Source organism: Phoca vitulina, unplaced genomic scaffold (genome assembly GCF_004348235.1).
Source record: "Phoca vitulina isolate PV1807 unplaced genomic scaffold, GSC_HSeal_1.0 scaffold10, whole genome shotgun sequence".
Lineage (NCBI taxonomy): Eukaryota > Metazoa > Chordata > Mammalia > Carnivora > Phocidae > Phoca > Phoca vitulina.
Genome location: NW_022589713.1, coordinates 46056083 through 46079966, shown reverse-complemented (window position 1 = coordinate 46079966; position 23884 = coordinate 46056083). Strand labels below are relative to the sequence as shown.

The window sequence follows — 23884 nt, the reverse complement described above, 5'->3', positions numbered from 1 at the left end:
GAGAGGTGATGGGGCTCCAGTGTTTCCCCCCCCACACACACACATGCACGCACACACACACACACACACACACATGCCCTTTATAGGAACTTTCTGGCATTCAGGTAAAGAGACCACAGGACTTAGTCATAACTTTTATAAAAACCCTCGACCCAGGGCCAGGCCAGAGGGCAGAGGGCTGCAGTGTTTTTCCTAACGGAATCGAGGAGAGCTCCGGGGACTGGGCCAGCTCCTGGGACCCCAGGGAGGCAGCAGCACAGACGTCTGTTAGAGCTGAAGGCAGTGCGGGGCCTCTAGCTCCAAGTGAGAGGTGGGGAGCAGCCACACCAGCCCTGTCCCTACATGGGGACAGAGGGCCTGGTCTGCCTGGGGCAGCCCCATCAGAACCCCCAAACCTAGTCCTGGAGAGACACCTTCACAAAGAGGGTGGCAGATGGGTGCTGGTCTCCGTTCTTTGACAAGAGGTGGACATGGCGGTATCCTGGCAGGGGGATGGGCAGGAAAGAGCACACAGAGTGTTCCAGTCACTCGGTGAGGATGCTTCAAGGGACAACGGCCCTGGCCCAAGAGAGAACAGGCCCCGCCTCCTCCACCTTGTCGTCCCTCCCCCTCAACAAACCTTGCTTGAGGCTGCCCAAGGGGATGGTGCTCTGGCCAATGAAGTCATTCTTAGAGGACGCGTCATAATCCTCCACCACGAAGCGCACGAGGGCAAGCTCAGGCACGACCACCTCAAACACGAACTCTGTGTCCCACCATGGGTTGAAACCTGGCAGTACAAGCCCCACGTCAACAGTGTGGACCAGCTCCAGGGGCCGGGCCCCACCCAGGCCCACCAAGTACCGTTATTGGTGACTACGGCAGTCTGGCGGCTGGCCACGTCCCGGCCCACACCGTGGATCTCCACCGTCACCTTGGGGTCCACAATTGAGTTCTTATTCTTGTTGACTTTCGGCAGCTGCTGCCCAGAGATGACCTGAGCAGGGGCAAGGGACAGATGAGGGTTCAGGAATGGTAGCGGGGAGGGAGGCCCACGGGCTCCTGTCCCTGCGGTGGCTGGCCGTACCCTGACACTGAGCTGCTTCCGGGCCCACCAGGGCCCCTGAGCCAGGGCACGTGAGTTAAAGGTAGAATTCGGGTCTCGCAGGAAGGCAGGCTTCAGCACGTAGCCACAGGCCCCGTTGTCCTGGAAGCGGCCCTGGTACACATCCATCTCTGGGCCAGGGGTCTGGAAATTCAGGGCCACTGTAGGCAGGACAGAGCAGTCATAGGCTGTGGGCTGGCCCGGGGGCCCTAGAGCCCAGCCTACCCAGGGTACACTGAAGCCTTAGGTCACATGGCGTGGCAGAAGCAGGGTCCGGCATCACTCCAATGCCTACTGCCACCCTGCCACCGTCACTGACCCACCACGCCAGCCCACATTCCATTTCTGGTGCCAGAATTCAAAGGACGACTGTGCTAATGAGGCAATTTCAGACCCTGACTTGCTGGCAGGGGCATATGTCCAAACCGAGACTACTAGCGCCTGAGCCCGCAAGTCCCTCCCCAGAGGCTCCTGACCCCTGGCCCTCTGGACTGAAACCCTCAGCCCGGCCTCCTCAGCCCCTGCCAGCCCATACCGATCTGGCAGCCCCCGTTCCACATCTCCACGGGGCTGTAGTTGGAGGAGTCTGTTCTCCACCCAGCAGGATAGATCCTGCTCAGGCGACTGACATTGTGGCGAACAAAGCTGTTTCCTGAAAAGGGTGTGTGGGTGGTCAGAAGCACAGGCCTCCTGGTGAGCCCCAACCCCACCCCCACCCCCCGCCCCCCTCTGGTAACAGCAGGGAGTGCCAACTCTGTGCACCTCCCGAGTAGTGGAGCCAGGCCTGGCCCAGGCCAGTCCAAATGGTCAGACGGATTGCCAGCACCCTGAGAATGCAGGGCCGGGGCTCACCTGACTCTTGGAGCAGTCGGAGGGCGCGGTTCTCAGAGAAGGACACCATCTCATAGAAAGCCTGCCCTGGGGTGCCAGGGTTGGAGAAGCCCCCAAAGTGGACACTCTTGCAGTAAATGACCATATCGGAGAGCTCCTTCACTAGCCTGAGCTTGTCCTCCTGGGGGCCATGGGGAGGCCCAGGTTAGATTCAGAGGTTGGGGCAGGTGGGCACTGAGAGAGCCAGAAACCCAGACACGGAGAGACAGAGAGGGAGACAGACAGAGAGAGGGGGGCAGAGGGTCTGAGTGGCAGCCACAGAGAACTGAGACAAGGCAAACATCCCATGATGAGGGAGGGCCCCAGGGCTGCCCCCTCCCCCACAGCTCCCCCTCGAACCCTGGGCTTGCGCTGCACGCGGCTCCTCACGGCCTCGTCCTCCATCTCAGCAGCCTCATCCTCATCAGACACGACAGTGGCTTCAGGGCCACCCTCCCCGCCAGGGGGCAAGAGCCCCCCCAGCTTCTTCCCCTTCAGCAAGATCTTCCCCTTCAGTTGCTAAGAAGGAAGGAGCAGCTCGTCAAGACCCAGTTGGCCTCCCAGCCAGTCCCCCTGCCCTCTCGTCTGGGTACCCCCATGCCCACCGCGAACCTCAGGGGAAGGCAGACTGGTGGTGACCCCGTCCAGCGGCCGGTCCAACAGCATGGGGCCCAGGATGGTGCGCAGGTGTCGCGCCATCACACGCTGCTGCTCCAGGCTGCAGTGGTTCTCCAGGGACAGGATGACGGGGTACGGGGACGCCTGGAGGCCCCAGGGCAGGTTAGGAGGGGCGGGCCGCCCGTACCGCGGCCCTCCTCACCCGCCAGGGGCGCACGCAACCTTGAAGGCGTAGTCCCGGATGGCCCTGAGCACGTCGCAGAGGAGGATCTTGGAGGTGAAAGTGTAGCCGTGGTAGATGACCGGCTCCTGGTTGGGGCCGTCCCAGCAGTCGAGCTCCAGGCAGCGGCAGCCTTTGCACAGCGCCCTGCGGGCAAGCGTGGCGGCTAGGCCCTCAGTGCCCGGCCGGCCCCGCCCGGCCCCGCCCCCAGGCCGCCCGGCCCCGCCCCCGCCCCGGGCCCCACCGGATGTAGGCTTCGGTGCTGCTGGGTCCCGTGAGCTGGTCTTCCAGCAGGTACGTGTTGTGCGAGGAGGACATCAGGTAGTGGCTGAGCGGCTGGCCCATGTCCTGGTAGACCCGCCGGTGCGCCAGGCTGAATGCGCTGCCGTCGGCAGACAGCAGGTACATGAGGAAGCCGTCCTTGGTCATCTGCCGCTGCGCCTTGGCTGCGAAGGACGAGGCCTGCGCGTCAGAGCCCTTCCCGCCAGGCCAGCCACCTTCAGGAGACCTTCCGGGCGCCACCGCTCGGGGAGGGGAGCCCCCAGCTGTCCCTGCCTCCCTGTCCTGAGCTGGACCTTGATAGCTCTCGGAGGGGGTGAGTTTGAGTCACCCATCAGACTGTGACTACCCCAGGGTGGGGCCCTGTCTTCTCCTCCTCGGTCCCCCACACTGTGAGACCGCCTGGAGCCGGGGCCTCATCTCCTCCTCCTTTGGGCCTCCAGACTGAAGCCCCTTCAGGGAAGGGCCCCGTCTGTCCATCTCAAAGCCCATCCCAGGATGGAAGCAGGAAAAGGGTTTGCTTTTCCAGCCTCCTCTCTATTTCCTGGAGGAGGAGTCCACAAAACCCCCTGGAGAAGGAACCAAGAGAGGGGTGGTGATGCTGGAGCCCTGTCTCCCATCTGCTTGCTTTCAGGGGGCAAGCAAATACTGACCAGGGTGCCCCCCTTCCCTCCAGCTCCCTACACTCGGGCTGTAGTCTCCCCAGGGGTCTCCCAGCACGGTGTGGCCCCAGGGACTGCAGGCCAAAGGCCCCAGCCAGACTCTCACCAGTCTCACTGGGCTCATAGCGCTCAATGAGGGAGAGGGCCAGTGTAGGCCCTGCCGCCTCCTCCCGCTGCTGGTGCTGCAGGAACGTCACTAACTGATCCACCGACAGCGTTTCCCTGGAACCGGCCACCTCGGCAAAGGTGCGATCAATCTCCTCCCGCTGGGTCAGCATCTTGTAGAAGGCTTCAATTTCATCATCCTCCAGGGAGTCCGTCTGGGAGTGGTCACATTCCTGCCAGGCCGGGTGGGCAGGGCTCAGAGCATGCTCCCCACTAGGGTCCCGGGCCCACAGCCACACAGACCCAGCCCTCACTCCCTGCCTCACCCTGAAGATCTTCCGGGCATAGCTGTCATCCACTTGGATGTTGAGCTCCTTCAGGAAGTTCTGCAGCTCCTTGAAGCTCATCTTGTTGTCCTTGTTTTTGTCAGCTTTTCGCAAGCAGGAGTGAATCCAGCTGGGCAAGAAGTAAGGAAAGTACCCAGGAGCCCGGATACCCCCCAGGTCCCAGCTACAGCCAGGTTTGAAGCCCAGGGTCAACTCCTGGGCCCAGATGGACGGAGATCACCTACAGACAAAGTTCCCTGCAGGCCTGACATACTGCACACCAGCATTCCAGGGACAAGACCGGATGGCCTCTTCAGAGGAAATGATACATCCGATTAAGGGGGCTTTTTTCTATTTACTGGCTTTGAACCCTTTCACATTTAAAAAAACAAAACAAAACATTTCTTTTCTCACTGTGAAAGAGTTCGCTATAGACAACTTACAAAATGCAGAAAAGTAAATAAATAAATCCCCCATAGTCCTGTCACCCAGGGATAATGCCTGTCAACGTTTCAAGGTATGTCCTTCTGGTTTTCAATACGTAATTGTGAGCCAACTTGACTAAAGCACTTGAGGCTTATTTTACAAGAAACAGCAAACTTGAAGCCACAGATCAGAGAGGATATCACAAGCAAAAATGAAGCCTGCGTCATGCTGTCCCAATGGGGGCACTTAGCCCCCACTTCTCCATTACCTCTGGCCCCTCTCCCCTCAGACTTGACCTGGAGAAGTCAAGAAAGAGGACCTCCACAGTACATCCATTAAAGAACAAAGACAATGAAAACAATTTTTTAAAAAACGACAGCAGGTTTTTAGAAGAAGTCACAAAGGAAACAACATAATTGATGCCATGTAAACTTTAAATAATTTTGAGGGTCAAATAAAGAAAAAAATAAAGCTGTCCAGAAAACACGATGATGACCCTAATAACTAAATGAGAAAAGGCCATAAACTGACCTTTTGCAAACATTCTTGGTAATCAAAGATATTAACAATTTGCAAATGAGATGCAATTTCTTAAACTCTAAGATCAGCACTTTAAAAGTCTATTACCCAGTGCAGGTAGGGGTGAGGTGACATGGACATCCCATGCACCACTTGGATAAAGGAAATTGTTCAACCCTTGGTAATGTGATGCAGAGATATAGCTAAAGCTCGAAACCGTTACATCATTGGACTCACTAATTCCACTTCTAGGATTCTATTGGTAAGGAAATACTCCTAAATACCGAAAGCTCTTAGGAACATAGTTCTTTGCAATGTTACTTATAGTAGTGAAAGACTGAAAATAAATGTTCAACATTAAAAGAATGGATCACTGGGTGCCTGGGTGGCTCAGATGGTTGAGCGTCTGCCTTCGGCTCAGGTCATGAGCTCAGGGTCCTGGTATCGAGTCCCGCATCGGGCTCCCTGCTCCTTGGGAGCCTGCTTCTCCCTCTGCCTCTCTCTCTCTCTCTGTCTGTTATGAATAAATAAATAAATAATAATAAAAAAAATAAAAGAATGGATCACTAATTTATAGGGCACCTACTCAATGGAATATTACATAGTCACTACAGCTTTTTATGGAGACTATACTAACACAGGGAAATAATTATGACATAACAGTACACAGAAAATGGATACAAATGTAAGCTCTCCACTATTTTTGGCAAATGCATCATTAGGCAAATTGAAATGCAGAAAAGAAGATTGGAGGCAGAGGGGCGCCTGGGTGGCTCAGTTGGTTGAGCGACTGCCTTCGGCTCAGGTCATGATCCTGGAGTCCTGGGATCGAGTCCCACTTCGGGCTCCCTGCTCAGCAGGGAGTCTGCTTCTCTCTCTGACCCTGCTCCCTCTCGTGCTCTCTCTCATTCTCTCTCTCGCAAATAAATAAAAAATAAAATAAAATAAAATAAAATAAAAAAATTAAAAAAAAAAAAGAAGATTGGAGGCAGAACCCAAAAATCGGCAGTTTCATTTTGTGGGCCTTTAAAACTTCATTCTGGGGCACCTGGGTGGCTCAGCCGGTTAGGCATCCTACTCCTGGTTTTGGCTCAGGTCATGATCTCAGGGTCATGAGATTGAGCCCTACCTTGGGCTCTGCACTCAGTGGGGAGTCTGCCTGGAGATTCCCTCCCCTCTGCCCCTCCCTGCACACATGCACTATCTCTCTAAAATAAATCAATAAATCTTTTTTAAAAATTAAAAGAAAACTTCATTCTAACACAGCCATATTTTATGTATATGTTTACATGAAAAAATAATTATGGCAGAATTCCAGGTTAAAAAAAATCAAGTTCAGAGCAGTCCAGCCAAACATGAGGTCCCCATGCTGATTGTTATTCAGCAGGCTGGGATGGATGGCTTTATGATCTCAAGGGCTGGGCAACAGAACCCTCCAGAGGGCACAAGACTGCCCAAGGATAAACCTACGCTACAGAATTGGACTTTTAAGAAAGCTCAAAATCAGGCAGAGATAGCATTGAGAAAAAATACTTAAAAATCTATGAAATGCTGAAAAGCACAGAGTAAGGAAACGAACAGAGCTCAAGTATATCCCTCAAAGCAGCTGGATATACACTAGCAATGAATAATCAGAAAATGAAATTAAGAAAGTAATTCCATCAAGTAGCCTCAAAATGAATTAAAATACTTAGGAATACATTTTTTTAATGTATAGCTTATACTCTGAAAACTACAAAACAATGTTGAAAGAAGTTAAGGAAGATCTAAATAAATGGAAAGATACCCATATTTACAGATCACAAGATTTGACATCATTAAATAGGGAATACTCTCCAGATTGATCTACAGATTCAACACAACTACACAACCCCTATCATAATCATGCTGGCTTCTCTGCAGAAACTGATCCTAAAATTCACATGGAACGTCAAGGGACCCAGAATAGTCAACATAATCTTGCAAAAAAAAAGAACAGGCACCTGGGTGGAGCAGTTAAGTGTCCAACTCTTGGTTTCAGCTCAGGTCATGATCTCAGGGTCATGGGATCGAGCCCTTGGAGTCTGCTTGAGATTCTCTCTCGCTCTCCCTCTGCCCCTCCTGCTCCTGCTCGCTCTCTCTCTCTTTCTCAAAGAAATAAATCTTAAAAAAAAATAGAACAAATTTGGAGAACTCACACTTCCTAATTTCTAAACTTACAAAGTTACAGTAACCAAACCGTTGTGTACTGGTGCAAGAATAGACATAGATAAATGGAATAAAACTGACAGCCATGAAAATAAACCCTCTTGGAGCCCCTGGGTGGCTCAATCGGTTAAGTGTCTGCCTTCAGCTCAGGTCATGATCCCAGGGTCCTGGGATGGAGCCCCTCGTCGGGCTCTCTGCTCAGCAGGGAGTCTGCTTCTCCCTCTCCTTCTGTCCTCTCTCTATCTCACTCTCGCTCTCTCTCAAATAAATAAATAAAATCTTTAAAAAAAGAAAAGAAAACCCTCCTACTTATGGTCAATTGATTTTTGACGAGGGTGTAAAGACAATTCAATGAGGAAAGAACAGTCTTTTCAACAAATGGTGCTGGGACAACTACCTACATGCTAAAAAAATGAAGTTGGATCCCCCACATCACACCACACACAAAAATGAATTCAAAATGAAGCAAAGACCTAAATTTAATAACTAAAACTATAAAACCTTTAGAAGAAAATAATAAGAGTAAACATTAGTGACTTTGGGTTAAGCAAAGCCTTCTTAGATATAACATCAAAAATCACAAGCCACAAAAGCAAAAAGTAGTTGAATTAGACTTTACCAAAACTAAAAACTCACGTTTCAAATACCATCAAGAAAAAGAAGAGAACCTATAGAAGAGGAGAAATTATTTACAAAGCATAATTATGATGGGACTTATATCTACTATATATACGCAACCCTTACAACTCAATAATAAAAAGACAAATAGCCCAATTACAAACCGCCAGGGATGTGAATAGACATTTCTTCAGAGAAGATACAGGAAAGCAAATTAAAAAAAACAATGCTCAACTGCATTAATCATTAGGGAAATGCAAATCAAGACCACGATAAGACACCTATCAAAACCTAAACCAAACCAAAACAAAAAACCCAGAAAAAAACAAGTGTGTTGAGGACTTGAAGAAATCGGAACCCTGGTACACTGTCGATGGGTGTATAAAGTAGGTCAGATGCTGTGGAAAACAATATGGTGGTGCCTCAAAAAATTGAAAGTAGAATTATCCTGTGATCCGGCGACTCTGCTTCTGGGTATATACCCCAAAAGAACTGAAAGCAGAGTCTCAGATATTTGCACAGCCATGTTCACAGCAGCATTATTCACAAAAGGAAAAAGGTGGAAGCAACCCAGGTGCCCATCAATGGATGAATGAAGAAACAATATATAGTATATGCAGACAGTGGAATATTATTATTCGGTCTTAAAAAGAATGGAAATTCGGACACCGGCTACCACATGGATGAACCTTGAGGACATTATGCTAAGTGAAATAAGCCAGCTGCAAAAAGACAAATACTCTATGATTCTACTTGTCTGAGGTAGCTAGGGTGTTCAAATTCAGAGAGACAGAGAGTAGAATGGTGACTGCCGGGGGGCCGGGGCTGGGGAGTGGGGATTGGAGGTGGGAGAATGAGAAGTTGTTGTTTAATGGGGAAAGAATTTCAGTTTTACAAGATGAAAAGAGTTCTGGAGATGGGTTGCACGACAATGTGAAGGTACTCCACATGACTAAAATGGTTGAAAGATGGTAACTTTTATGTTATGTAGATTTTACCACAAGTAAAAATTTTTAAAAAATAAATCCATTTTAAAACGAGCTTAACAGGGGCGCCTGGCTGGCTCAGTGGGTAGAGCGTGCAGCTCTTTTTTTTTTTTTTTTAAGATTTTTAATTTATTTATTTTAGAGAGAGAGAAAGAGCTTGCATGAGCAGGGGGAGGGGCAGAGAGAGAGGAAGAGGGAGGAAATCTCCAGCAGATTCCCAGCTGAGCACGGAGCCTGACTCGGGGCTTGATCTCACGACCCTGAGATCATGACCTGACCTGAAACCAAGAGTCGGACACTTAACTGAATGAGCATCCAGGTGCCCCTGAGCATGCAACTCTTGATCACAGGGTTGTAAGTTCAAGCCCCATGTTGGCTGTAGAGATTACTTAAAAATAAAATCTTAAAAAAAAAAAAAGAACTTAACAACAACAAAAAATGGGCAAAGGATCTGACAGATATTTCCTCAAAGGATCTGATAGGTATTTCTAGAAATAACCGATAAACACATATAAAGATAGTTGACATCATTAGCTATCAAGGAAATGCAAATCGAGACCACAATGAGATACCACTTCACACCCACAAGGATGGCTAGGATAAAAAAGTAGTAACAGTACTAACAAGCCTTAGTGAAGATGTGACACATTGGAACCCTCATACACTTCTGGTGGGAATGTCAATGTCAAAAGGTTAAACATACAGTTACCATAAGACTTATAAATCCTAGCTATATACCACACCAATGTTCATAACAGCATTAATTCATAAAAGCTCCAGAGTAAAAACCCCACTGTCCATCAACTGCTAGCTGGATAAATAAAATGTGGAATAAGGAGACCATGGAATATTACTCAGCCATAAGAAGGGATGAGGTACTAATTCACACTACAACATGGAGACACCTGAAAAACATGCTCCGTGAAAGAAGCCAGTCACAAAAGACAGTATGATTCCATTTATATGAGATGTCCAGAAAAAGGCAAACATAAAGAGCCAAAAAAAGTAGATCAGTGGTTGTCTAGGGCCTGGGGGGTTATGGGGAAATGGGGCCTGGCTGCTCAAAGGTATGGGGTTCTTTTTAAGGTGATGAAAGTGTCGTAAAATTACTCATAACCCTGTGAATATACTGAACAGCATTGACGTGTAACTTTAAGCAGGTGAATCACATGGTATGTGAATTATATGTCAATAAAACTGTCATTAAAATAAAGGAGCTGGAGCTGGTTCCACCCTAGTCCTCTGTACCAGAAGGCTGACCACTTTGAACCATAGGCTAGTGTGCTGTTGTGCATCCAGATTTGGAAGTGAATTTGTTTTAAGCGTACAGGCTGGCCTGCGCACAAGGCCCAGGGAAACTCGATCACTCCCCAAAGAATGGCACAGGGGGTACCATGGCCTTCCAAATTCCCAGAGAGAAAAAAATGTAGTAACTCCAAGAAACGTGGTTCAAACACTCAAGACTCGGTCTTGCATGGAAGCTGCTGCCATTAGCAGAACTCTATGCTGGTTCTGGGGGGGAGAAGAGGAGACAGCAGGGGCCACACTGAGTAGACCAAACAGGGCTCCAGGTACCTTCTCAGGGCTCAGGACTGAACTGTGTTCCCCCCAAATCAATATGTGGAAGCCCTAACCCCTAATACGATGGCATCTGGGGATGAGTCGTGGGGGGCTTACATGAGGTCATGAGATGGAGCCTTCATGATAGAATTAGTGCCCTTATAAGAGGAGACACCAGAGAGCTTGTCTCCCTCCTCTCTCTCTCTCTCTCTCTGCCATGTGAAGACACAGTGAGCAGGCAGCCCCTCACAAGCCAGGAAGAAAGCTCTCACCAGAACCCGACCACGCTGGCCCCCAGACCTCGGGTCTCCAGCCTCCAGAACCGTGAGATTCATTTCCATTGTGTGAGCCGCCCAGCCTCTGCTATGTCCATGTGACGGCCCAAGCTGGGTATCTTCCATATGCAGGCTGCCCTGGTGATGACCACAGCCAGGATCCACAGGCTGGGCCAGGACCTACTGCCACCAGAAGGATACTGCTGCAGCTTCTGCCTCTGGTCCATGGAGCCCGAGTGGTGGATGATCTTGCGCAGACCCTGCACCCAGTGCTGGGCCTCGGCCGGCGACGGCGCTATGAGGTCTAGTGTGTTGCGCTGGTCCTTGAAGACAATGGAGAAGCAGCGGTCCTCGGGCACATCCCGGGCAAACTTCTCCATGCCCTCCGTGCGGTGCCCCTTCCGCACCTCCTGTATGTCCTCAATGGAGACTGCAAGAAGGGGACAGGTGGCAGAGCTTCGAGGCCAGTCCCTGCCCCCAGTGTGGCCAAGGCACAGCGTGGGGACACAGAGCCAGGGCTGGAGCTCAGGCCTGGATCCAGAGACAAGGAGGGGGGCAGCAGGACGGACAAGGAGAACACAAGGGAGGAAGGAAAACAGAGACCGAGATGGAGAAGGAATGTGACACACAGCTGTGGTGGGCAGGGGAAACACCGGGGGGTGGGGGGGTGGACAGAGGGAGAGACTGACCCTAGAGAAGGGCACCTGGGACCCTAGGCCCTGCTGTTTCCAGGCTGGGAGGGACTAGGGCAGGGCAGGGCTTTTAGAGATGGGGAGAGACCATTCTGGAGCTTGGAGCCTGTGACAGACAGGATACATATCCTCCTAATCGCACTTGAGTTTGGACCACCCTCCCCTCAGATGGCTCTGAGAGCCTGCAGGCCCCTCTCCCGACCATGCAGGAGCCCGGAGCCACCCTCCGGCAGCCCTGGCCCCAGGGTGTGGGGGCACAGGGAGAAGTGCTTGTGCTGCGGCATAGACACGACCTTGCCCTGCGTGTGTCCATGTGTGTCCACGTGTGTCCTGACCTCAGGGATCCGCTTGGCAAGAAGAGTGCGGGAAGGTCCTTGCCCTCTAGGACCCCAAGTGGTGCCCCTTAGGGGTCTGAGAGAGTCCATCATTCTGCCCTTAGGAACTGGGGGGAGAGCCCTCCTGTCACACCCACACCTTCCAAGCTTCAGGGAGCAGCAAGACCCTAGGGTGCCCTTCCTGGCCTGGCTGGGAGCCAGTCCCACCAGCTGGGATCATGCTAAGCTGCCCAGCATCAAGGTCCAGGCTCCACCCCTGCCCCACCTGTGTCCTGAGCCCTCCACATCCCTCTGTCCTGGGTCCTAGAGCAGCCCCAGCTGCAAGCTCACCTGTCCTCCCCGTGCCTGCCTGCACCCTGAGTGCCCAGAGGCCTCCAAGCCACCTGCAAGCCCCACGTGAAGGACATGTGCCCAGCCTGGGCAGCAGGCTCCGAGAGTGGGACATGTGAGCCCCGGGCCATCTGGGGTGCAGGGGATAGCCCCGCTTAATCCCTCTGTCCACAGCCTCCTGCGCCCGCTAGGCTCAGGCCAGCTGCCGCTGCCCCGGGCTGGGAGTGAAAACAGGAAACCTGAGCTGGGCAGCTCCTGGGCCAGCACCCCCACCCGCACCAGAGAGAAAGTCCAGATGCCTGCACTGCTGATAATACCTCGTCTGCCTCTGGGGGCCAGAGTGGAGGCAGCGTAGCGGTGGCAGGATCAGGGCAAACTGAGGGAGCAGAGAGAACTGGGGGCGCTGCTCCCCTCCTCCCTCACCTGGCCTCAGTTTCCCCGAGGGTAGAGTGCATTTGGGGACAACAGTCTCACTGCTCCCCCGGAGAAGGGAAGCAGCCAGCAGGCATGCTCAGCCGGAGAGCCGTCTCAGTGTCTCTGACCTGGAAGAGAGCCTCTTCTGGCCACATTCCTCACCTGAGCACAGCCGGTGCCTGACCCCGCACCCGTCACCCCTGCAGCCCCTCACTCACGCCCCTTCCTCAGTCTCGGCCCTGCACCTTTGCTCACACTGGTCTCCTGCCTGGAAGGCTCCTCCTGCCCTTGTGCTCACAGCTCTCCCAGTATGAGGGGCTCATCTCACCAGCCCAGGTCCCCTACTCTTGTCTCTGCCCCCATGCCCGCTGCCGCCCAGTAAGTGCCAGGCACACACGGGAAACCAGGCATATGTACGGGCTCCCAGGAATCCCCAGAGCTCAGAGAGCAAGACGCCCGTTCCCACTGTGCCGCCCCCCACCAGCGTCGAACAGGAAGCCCCATATCAGGGCTGAGGCCCATGAAGGAGCCTGGCTGGTGCCACCGACAGACAGAGGCCAGACAGAGACGAGGTCTGGGTCACTCCCATGCTGTGTGACTGACATGCACTCGGGTGGTTTTCGGAGAGTACTTCAGGCTCTGTCGGCTTTAACCCTACCCTGCCTTGCTCAGAAACCTTCCATGGCCCACAGCCCCAAGGCCCCCTGCCTGGCTCTCCCCATCTGACCCTGCTCGTGTCCTGCCTCACCTCTGACCCTGCTCCAGGCCATACGGCCAGCAGGAGATACTTTCTCAGGTTTCTACCCAGTGTCGTGAGGCCCGGTAAACCCTGCCTGGGCATCTCCCCTTCCTCCTGTCCCCTCTCCCATCTGGAGCCTGTCACCTGTGTCTGATCGCACTCCCCAGTGGGCTGCCCCTGCTCCTTCCCCCCTTCCCCACCACGGCCAAGGGCAGGGGTCTGGGTTGGGTGAAATCCAGCAGCCATCAGCCGGGTGTGGCTATTTAAATATAAAGGAGCTAAAATTCAGTAAAATTAAGAATTCAGTTCCTCAGTCACACTAGCCACATTTCAAGTGCTCAAAGGCCACAGGTAGCTAGAGGCACCCATACTGGACAGCACAGATACAGAACATTTCCATTATCAAAGAAAGTTCTTTTGGGCAGCATTGGTCTAAAAGTTTCCCACCAAGTAAAGATGCAGCGGGGACCTCTCATTTTACAGAATCTTTAGGCCATTCTGTGTTACAAAGCAGCTAGCCTGCACAGCTTTCTCTGTGGGGCCTTGCTGCAAGCACTCTCCATTTGCAGGCCTGAGCCTTGGGTTCCAGGGCCTTTTCCAAAGCTTCCAGAAAATCCTCAGACCCAACACCCTCAAGGGAGCTGCCCAGCTAATAAGGCCTCGCTCCACTCCACCCTACCTCTCTGCTGTGGCCCCAGTCCCGGGAAGGAACTGCCTGCTGCGGCCCCACCTCATATCCTGGCCACTGATACCAGGAAGGGCCTTATCTGCCCCTGGACTTTGGGCTTGGCTTTTAGCCTCACTACACCTGTAGTCCTAATCCGCCCAACTTCCCTCCTTCCCACATCTGTCTAGGTGGACACCCTGTGCGTTCAGACAACACTGCCCAGAAACCTCCCTATTTCTGAGCCTGGCTTTCCCACCTGTGGTCACAGTTATGTATCCTTACCCCCAAAAGGCTTTAGCCTGTCCATCTCTGGTCCTCCATGACTGCCCTGTCTGGCCCAGACTAGGCCTCAATTGCCCTATCGGTGATTTAACTAACTCTTCTCCCCCACCCTTGCCAGCTTCAGCTTCCCTGTATCTGGTCCTGATTGTGTGACCGACCTGGGCCCCACCAGGCCAGGCCTGGGTTTCCCTATTTGTGGTCCAGGATTGACCTCCCCACCCCACCATTCCCTGCCCCAACCAGCATCCGATTCCCCATGCAAGCATAGGATCCACACTCTGCTCCCACCCTGCAGCCCTGGGACACTCACACAGCTGGGATTCCGGGGTCCGCATGACCTTGCGGGACTCCTGCCAGATGGTCTTGCAGTCTTCCTGCAACTTGTAGAAACGCTCTCTCCGCCATGAGTTGGACTTCACCTTCAGGAGCTGGCTGCCCTTTAGCAGTGCCTGTAGGTCCTCGTCATCCTGTAGGCCTAGGGGGCAGAGCTGGTGAGATGCCACTTCCTCCAGTGTCCCTGCTGCCCCAGGTCCCATGCTAGCTACTCCCACCTTTGGACCCTCTCGGAGAAGGGTCCCACTTGTCACCAGCCTCACCCTCCGCTCTCCCTTCCCTTCTCCCACCTTCACCCATGCTCCAACCTGATCCTGGAGCCCTGCCTCCTCCAGGAAGCAATCTCTGATTGCCAGCCAAGGCCATGCAAACCTTAGGACACCCACCCACTCAAGGATACACTTTATATACTGTGACCTGCCATTCACAGCTGAATGGACAAGGGGAAGCAGCTATTTCCAGAACATCTGGTTCTGGGGAACCAGATGCCTGGGAAATGGCCTGGCTCTGCAAAACAAAGTGTGCCCCTCCTGGTCATACCTAGGGGTCAGAGTGATCTGAAGGAAGCTGGGACCAAAATATCAGGCCGAGCAGAAAAGAAAAGGTCTGGAGGTAACAGAAGTTGTAGTTCTTGGTGTCAACACTATGGTTGCAGTAGGACCCTCGTGCCCATCCCTGCCACGCTCACCCTGCTGCCCCCACCCTGACTTCCACCTGCTTGAGTAGGTCTCTGATCCTTGCCCCCAGAAGGGAGAGATGAGCCAAATGTGGCCTGGGTTTGGCCCCTGGGATGCCCCTGGCTCTCCCTGCCCACCCCATCTCTGAGTGTCCTGGGTCTGGGACCCTCGGGGCATAATAGCCCTAAGGCCCAGTGCAGCCTTCTCAGCAGCTGAGGCAGGATCCGGCCCGGGGCCCTAAGTGAGGACCAGACCCTAGCTGCATGGCCCCTCCAGCCAGCTGTCTTCAGGGACCCAGGCTGGCCTCCTCAGCATGGGCTCCCAAAGATACAATGCCCTTTGTCCTAACAGGCCCAAGCAAGAGGTACCAAAGGGGCACTAGGCCCGGCCGCCCAGGAGCCCTCATCCCCGAGCAGAGCCTGTATCCACTGTGATCAAGGAAAGACCATGTCCCACCTTAATGATTCATCAGTATAATATAGAGATAGATGCATCTAGATCCAGATCTATCAGCTGAGCCAGATGCAGTCCAGCAGCCAGCTCTGCTCAGAGCCAGTTGACCATCTCACCTCACTCTGTCCCCAAAACTAAAACTATGTGGCCCTTCGGCAATCTTTATGCTCTTGCTCCAGCAGAGCGGTGGCATCAGGGACCGTGTCGGTCCAGTCTGAGCGGCCTGTGACCAGGCCTATAAGCTTTTCTTTTCCAAGCCCAGATCCACAGCCCGATAGGCTCTCCAGCTTTATCCATGCCCCCACCCCACCAGCCTGCCCCACACACCCGTAAGACCTAGGGAAATTTCTGAACCGCTTCCCCAGGCCTCAGCCACCCATACGCTCTCTATCCCTCCCCAGTCTCCTGTCTTCACTAGGGACAGAGCCCAGTGCTAACCACCACCCATGACTTTAGGCAGCTCCCCTCCCCCGTGGCTCCGTTCCCCCATCAGCACTGGGTGAGAACAGCGTCGGAAGAGGTGTCTGTGAGCCTCTTCAGAGGTGATGGTCTGATGTGCCTTCTTCTTCCTTTGTCCCAAGTCTCCCCACACTTCTGGGAGACCCCTCTGTCTTAGTATGAGCAGCATCCCTTCAGCCCCAGGGGAGGTTCAGTGGAGAAGGGGGCTCCTCCTGCAAGATGTCCTAAACTGTTGGCTGTGTGTGTGGCGCTTGGAACCAGAGGAAGGGAGTTCCCAGATGCCAGAAGAGAGGTCCTCAGCCTCTGCTGGGGTATTCCATTGTCCTTTCTGAGCTGAGGTGTAATCGGCAGGGGCATCTCCTTACCCTAGGCCTGCCCCCTGCCCCCCAAGCTGGGCACTCATTAGGACAAGCCACTGCCAACAACAGAGATGGTAACGGGGGAGGGGTTGGAAAGTAGAAGGTGAGCCCCACCCTCCGGTTCTGGAAAACACCGTGGGGAGATGACATGTTCATCCTGTCCTGGAGCCAGGCTGTGGCCTTGTCTGCGGTCAGGCAGAGATAAGTCCCCTGGCTGCTGACATGGCTTCCGGAACACAGACCTCAGCCCCGAGGTGGGCCTTGATAATAGCCACCACCTTCTGGGCCATTAGGGAACCTGGGCAGGCACCCCCACCTCTGAGTCTCATCTGCAGCCGGCCCTTTTATTTCTGAGGCCCCTGGGCTGCCCGCCCCGCCACCCGTGCTCCCTCAGCACCCAGAATGTTGATGGGCACTCCTCGCTCAGCCGCACTCACTCAGCTTCAGTACCTTCTCCTCCTGTGGGAGGGGGGTGCTGAGGGGCCTCTACCTCAGGGGCCCTGGGCTGACCTGGCAGCCTCACCAACCCGCTCAGGCTGGCCGCACACAGTGAGGTGGCCATGTGGAGGAGGGCATAGGGTGTGCAGGTGCTAACAGGAGGCCGAGGGGGGGCCCCACAGCCATACAAAGCTACACAGTTACGCACGGTCGCACTCAACACACCGTGCCAGAACATCATCCTCACAATGGTAATCAGAGCAGCTACCATAACATTCATGGCCAATATTTGAATAAGATACTGCTCTTAGCACATGTACTTAATCCCCCCAACAACCCTATGAGGAAGGCACTATCATTATTCCCATTTTACAGATGAGGAAATTGAGGTTCAAGGAAGTTACATGGCAGAGTCAGGACTCCGAAGCCTGCCCAAGGGTGAGTGCTAGGAAACATTACCTTATGCAAGTCACCGCTCAGGCGCACTGAGCAATGTCAGAAAATCCACAGAACACATACTGTAACACGGAATGACAGAATCGGTCCCCCAGCTCGCCCACTGTCGGTCTGCCTCCCACAGTCACCAGGACACAGCACCACCCTGGACCACACGCGGCCACACTGGTGCCACAATGTCACACACTTGGTTATACCGCATTACACATCCTCATTGCCGCACAGTGGCCCCACGTACCACGTGAGGGACAGAGCCACCACCAGATTACACACTGGGTCCCCCACTGTCACACTTGTCACGCACACTTGCACACCATCACACTGGATGACATAGGCTCGGAAAACCATCTTGTTACACAGTCGTACCAGTTACACTGAGCCACATAACTAGTAGTGCCTCAGAAATTTGTAAACAGGAGGGGTTGGGGTGGTTAGGGGTGGTTAGGGGTGGTAAGGGGTGGGGGGCTTTGGAGGGGCTCAGGTAGATCAGGAGAAGTGACCTATCCCACCCACCCACCCACCCCTGGCCCCGAAAACACTCCACATGCCACCCCTGCAAACACAGCCCCACAGTGGGTCTCGCACTCACAGGAGTACTAAACAGGTCCACTCAAAGGATGGAAGGAACACAGTCTACATCCTGCCCCAGCTGCCTTCCCAGCGGAGCTCGGCGCCCCCTGCGTTCCTTACCCAGCCTCTGCCCATTGAGCGCCGCCACCCTGAGGCTCTGCTCCTGCAGGTAGAGCTCCCTGGAGCGGCTCCGGCTCGGGATTCCCAGGCATTGCATGACGCTCCTCAGTGCCTCCGCGCCACCGAGCCTGGCCCGGGACAGCGCAGCCTCTAGAAAGCCCTGGCAATGGGGGCGGAGTCCGGGCGTGGAGGGGCGGAGTCAGAACCCAGAAGGAGGGGCCAGCCTGGAGGGGCGGAGCCTCGGCCCTAGAGGCGGGGCGTGAGAGAAATCAGGGCTGAAAGGGGCGGAGACAGACCCTAGGAGACGTGGCCAGTCCCGGAGGGGCAGGACCTTTGCCCTTGGGGGCTGCGGCAAGGGCGGACTCCAGGCGGGGAGAGGAGGAGCCAGAACCCAAGAGGCGGAGTGGGACAAATCTATAACCCAGGAAGCAAATCAGTGGCGAAAGCCAGAGCCCAGAAGGGGGGAGGAGGCGGAGCCACAGCCCCAGGGGTTGGGGTGGGAGGCGGGGGAAAGGAGCAGGGTCTGGGAGGCGACGGGGAGGCAGAGCGTCACTTAGGAAGCCGGCCGGGGGCGGAGCTAGGGCTCAGAGAGCGACCCGAGGGAGGGCCTCGCACTGAAAACGCGGGGTTCGGGCAGGGAGGGGCGGAACTTCGGCTTTGGAGGCGGTGTCCCACCAGGGGGCGGTGTCCACCGGGGGCGGAGCCCGAGTCGCGAATTCGAAACACCTACTGGGGGCCGGGCGGAGGATGAAGTTTGAGCGAGATTGAGGAGAACAGGGGAGATCGGGTAGCCGGGGCCTGGGTGGCCAAGTCTGAGAGGACGGGATGGGGCGGGGTCAGACGGAGCCGGGAATGGAGCCTGGGGCAGACCACCAAGCCCGCCAAATATTTTACTTCAATTACTCAACGAAGTTATTGTAATTCAGCTGGCTGTTGCCTCACAGGCAGACCTGTTTCCTTCTCAGTTTCTCCACCCGAGTAGGGTAATCTCTAAAGTTCCAAATGCGAATAGAATTCTTGAAAAAAAAAAAAAAAGGCTGATCTTAAAAATGAGTCCATTAACGCAGGCTTGCTTTGATGAATAGATGAGAACTACTGCAACTTTATACAAAACTGTGCTGCCAGTGTGCTCGGGAACAGTGGGACCTTTCATGTAAGTTACAACTTCTCTTTCATGCCGCCAGCCCCTACTGTGTGCCAAGGTCAGGACACCACCCAGAGGCCTGACTCACCCCTCTCTTTTACTCTCCGCCTCTGACTAGTTCCTCCATTCGCTTCACTGCCGCTCCAGTCCCCAGCACTGGCAGTGAGTCACCGCCAAAGCCAACCATTAGCACGGCCAAGCAAAGCAACACTAACAATAAACTGAAGCGCAGAGTGACTTGCCTACGGTCGCGCCACAGAGAATACATCAAAAGAACGTGTGTTGGTGTAGATGAGCTGAAATACGGGCCCAAACAAGTTGTTCTTCATTTGGAGAGGGAGGAGGCAGAGGGTAAGGTGAACCTGTTTTAGAGAAACCACACAAAGGTTCTCATCCAGAGGACCAAGAGCCCCGCCCCGCCCCGCCCCACCCCACGCCGAGGACCTACGGATAGAATCACATCTCAATATAATTTGCTTCCTTTGAATTCTCATGTATTTTATTTTATGCATTTAAAAACATGACCCTGGGACGCCTGGGTGGCTCAGTCAGTTAAGTGTCTGCCTTCGGCTCAGGTCTTGATCTCAGGGTCCTGGGATCGAACCCTACATCATCTGGCTCCCTGCTCAGAAGGAAGCCTGTTTCTCCCGCTCCCTCTGCCCCTCCCCCTGCTTGTGTGTGGGCGCTCTCTCTCTCTCAAAATAAAAATAAATAAAATCTAAAAATAATAAAAATAAAAATAAAAACATGACCCTGAGGAGGGGTCCACAGGATTCATCTGACTGCCAAAGTGGCCTATGGCACGAAATGTTAAGATCAGTGTGGATCAGTGTGTGTCTGTGGGTTATGGGTCTGGAATCCCGGGGACAGTTTTGAAACAAAACTGAGGTGAGTAGGAGGCTGGCCACCCCAACTTGCTATGATGGCTCTGGAACCATTATCTTTTGGGGGTACTGGCTCTCTTGCCAACCTTGAGCTCCTATGCCCATCCATGCTTTGTCTTCACAATGTCCCCTGTAAATAGGGTGTTACTATGCCATGGGTGGGGGAAAAAAAGGGCCCAAAGAGGCAAAGGGACGTGCTCAGGGTCACAACATTTATAAATAGAGGCAAAATGAGGACTGCAGTCCAGGTCTCCTGGGGCCAAGATGAGGCCCCTCCTATGGCCTGCCTTCCACTTTTACAAATGCCAGTTTTGACAGTGGGGCAGGGTGGATTTGAGGTAGGTAAAGTTAGTGAAGGTGGACATGTTCAGCGAGGGGAGGGCCTGCGAAGTAGTGTCCTTCTGGGTACATCTGGAGACCTGCTGGCGAGGCCAGTGCAGGCCTGGCTAGAATGGAGACAGCAGAGGCAGTGGAGGAGGGGGAGGAAGCCAGGGGAATGGAACATCAGTCTGAGGGCTCCAGAGACACCAGGAGGCCCTTGGTTCTTGAGCCCTGTTCTGGGCACATTTTTCCTAGCAACAGACTCCCTTATGGTGCCCCCCTCATCTCCCAAGAATGCACAGGGCATGGTCACTTGGTGTGGGCCTCCTGCAGGAACACAGCCCCTACCGAGTGCCAGGCACTGTTCCCATTGCCTTCTATGTAGGACCTCATTCAGTCCTCACAGCAAGCCTATGAAGTCGGTAGTGTTCTTGTCCCCTATTTCACTGAGGAAACTGAGGCACCAAGAAATCAAGGGATTTGTCTGAGATAAAAAAGTCAAGGCCTGAACTCAGTCTGCCTCCAGAACCCATGCCTGTAGCGTACACTGCATCTGCACACATCTGGGGTGAGGACGTAGGGGACATCTCATATCTAGGAAGGCTCTGTGGCCCCCCAGGCCGTGGGGAGGGGGGGACTTTCTGCAGCTGACTGCCAACTGCCCAAGCCACATGTTCGGTGCTGTGGGGCCCCAAATCTGAAAGGGGTACGGACTCTCCAATGGAAGCACAGGGCACAGCGACCACCCCTTCCTGCCATCAACTCCCCTTGCCCGGTTCTTGCTTTCTGATCTGGTTTGCAGGAGGGACCAAGGCAATTAAGGGAGGGTAATTCTGGATGATGAGCTTGAAGTGGCAGGGCCTTCAGGGAAAGAGCTTGGGGTTGCAGTGTTCCCGCTAGTCCCGCAGGAAGGGCTGGACAGAGTGAGGCATTTGGAAGGCAGGTCTCAAACAGAATGGGCCAAACCCATGCCACAGTGCCTCCCCGTAGCTTCCTTTCCAGGGAAGACACCGGGGGAGAAAGACTGGATGAAGGCACAGATGCCTGAGGATGGAGCCCATTCCAACATGAGCTGTGCCAGAGATGACCGGAGGGCTTTTAGGAGATCTGAGTGTGAGACAGGCCCGGAAGAGGTATCACTTTGCAGGGTAGACAGCACTAACTAAGGGATGATGAGAGAGAAAGCAGAGGTCTCCACTGTGGTCCTCTAAGCCATCCAGACTCCCTTCTTGCCAGTCTTGCAGGAGCACTAAGGACACCTTTGGTCTGAGAAGATGAAGCACTGGAAGGGGCAGGGGTCCCATGATCCAGCTGGATGAGGTTGCCTTGAGGAGCCCAGGCCAGTGGTGGGAGGGTCACAGCTCTGGGCCCTGAGCAAGGTCTCTTCGGGCCATGGAGACCAGGTCTAGGCCAACCAGGAAACACAAGACAGACTAGCGGCTGGCTGAAAGGAACATCTCCTATGCCCCTGAATTCCAGGGGGTCTCTAGTGGGCAGCTGGAGGGCTCTGCCTTTCTCTTTCCCATCTATCATCTTCATGTATGGTTTAGATGGACAGGTGGTGGGCACTGAAGTCTCCCACCCCAGGGATACTAGAAAACAGGGAGATATGGTTAAGCAGTGATTGGCGTAAGGGGCAGGTTTTGCTGAACTGGCAGATGTTCTCAGAAACCAGGAGGGCAAGACACCCTTAAGAGTGAGTGAGTCCCCAGACTGGAGCGGAGAGATGCCAGACCAGGCTGGGGGGCCCGACCTGCCAGAAGCCACTGCTGCTCTTTGTCCTGGAGGGACAGCAATACGGCAAGGACTGTTCCCCGGTGGGTCAGAGGGACAGAACTAGCTGGACAAAGGGTGGAGCTGCAGGCAGTTCGAGGTGACACTCGGCCTGGTTCCGCCAGGAGGGTGCGCGGATGGGAGGATCCGGCCGCTCCTTCCAGCGTGGGCATCGCTGACAGGGATTTCTGCGCTGAGCAGTTACCGCCGCCCAGCCCAACCTCGGCCAACCTTGCACACCTCCTCGTCTCCTCCCCCCCCCGCACCCCCCCTGCCACACCCACGCGGCCTGACGCGGTCCAGGCAGCCTGGGCTTTGGGGAGCCTCTCCAGCGGGGCCCGGACGGTGTGGGGAGAACCTGGTTATTCGTGGATGCTGGTTCCGTCCCTCCTCGGCCCTTCCGTGCGCGCTGGACCACGGAGCCCAGCCTTCTGAGACCAGAAAAAGGCAGAATCCTTGAGGCGGAGTCTGGGGGTCGGGGTTCGCCTTTAGGGAAGTCTTCAGACCCGCACCCTCCCCCCACCTCCGGCCAGATCTGGGGGACAAGCCCAAGGTCTTGCCTGGCAGTCCCACCCCGAGAGTCCTGCGCCGAGATTTCCCCAATGCAACAGAAGAGTCGAGAGACGGGCCCGGGGCGGGGCGGAGGGCGGCCGAAGGAACCTGGGGGTCCCCGGCCCAGGGCCCGGGAACGGCTTCGCGCGGGGTCGGCCGGTGCAAGGTCTGCCCGCACACCAGCCAGGAACTCACCATGCAGGGTCAGGAAGTCCCGGCCCGAGTCCATGCCCGACGGGCGGCGCAGCGGGAGGGGGCGCCGCGGGACACAAGCGCGCGGCGACTGCGCCGGCGGCCTCGGGTCCGAGCCGAGTGCGGTGGAGGGACCCGAAAGGACTCCGGTGGGCGGAGACCGGAGGTGGGCCCGGGACACCGCCCCGCCCCCCCGGCCCCGCCAACCCACGCCTCTCCCCGCCCCCTCTTGGGGATCGGGGAGGGCGGGGGGGGCGGCCCGCAGCTGGGCCAACCCTGGCCGGGGCTAGTGGGCGCGCCCCGGCCAGAAATAGCCGGATTCCTCCCGCTTCCTCCGCCGCCGCCATCCACAGGCCGTGGGCCCTGTCATTACAGCGGGCGGCCCGGCCCCACGCCCTACCTGTGGGCGCTTCTCCGGGTTTGGGGTGCCGCTCGAAAGAATCTGGCGTCATTCTGAGAAAGGGACCGCGTAACTTCCGACGCCCAACTGGGCTGCTGCGGAAGGGAGCCTGGGCGTCCGGGCGTCCAGCCGCGGCTCCCCGGATCTCTGCTTTCCCTTCTGCAAAATGGGTGCGCGGGCATGGGTTAGGAGGTCCTCGGAGAGGTATGCCTAAATCTTGTCCGGAGGAGGGTCCTCTCCTCTCTCGATGGGAAGTTTCTAACCCCAGGAGCGCCTTTGGTGAGGGCTGGGGCGCAAGCAGGGAAAGCTTACAGCAGTTGGGTGCAGGGAACTCACCTTTGAGCCTCTCGCACACCAAACCCCTGGTGATTTGTATGGCAGAGTGGTGGGACAGGACATAGGGGTGGGTTACATCTCCAGGGTCCCTTCTTTGGGTAGCCTCCCAAGGGGCTGTCTGAACAAGGGGCCCTTAGGCCCCTACAGGGAACCCCCCCTTGCTCCCCTCAACTCTTGCCACCCAGATACCCTCTTTATAGGGTACCCATATACCCCCAGGGAA

The 23884-nt window shown here is 54.8% G+C and overlaps 1 protein-coding gene across 3 annotated transcripts; it reads right to left on the bottom strand.

The window, feature by feature from the left end:
• Positions 1-71: 71 nt before the first annotated feature.
• PLCD1 (phospholipase C delta 1) lies at positions 72-23052 on the bottom strand. Of its 3 annotated transcripts, XM_032408996.1 has the most exons (16): positions 22929-22994; positions 22540-22612; positions 14505-14669; positions 10937-11165; positions 4165-4294; positions 3840-4071; positions 3037-3238; positions 2795-2939; positions 2567-2716; positions 2315-2473; positions 1937-2096; positions 1620-1736; positions 1067-1245; positions 844-976; positions 620-769; positions 72-481 (listed from the first exon to the last, which is right to left on the bottom strand). In XM_032408996.1, the coding sequence occupies exons 3-16, from the start codon at positions 14527-14529 to the stop codon at positions 396-398; spliced, it is 2097 nt and encodes a 698-aa protein (XP_032264887.1). In that variant the 5' UTR covers positions 14530-14669; positions 22540-22612; positions 22929-22994; the 3' UTR covers positions 72-395. The 3 variants fall into 3 exon arrangements, with proteins under 3 accessions (XP_032264887.1, XP_032264886.1, XP_032264885.1); XM_032408995.1 differs by lacking the exon at positions 22540-22612 and having other exon boundaries at positions 22929-23052; XM_032408994.1 differs by lacking the exons at positions 22540-22612; positions 22929-22994 and adding an exon at positions 18060-18296.
• Between the last annotated feature and the right edge of the window lie 832 nt (positions 23053-23884).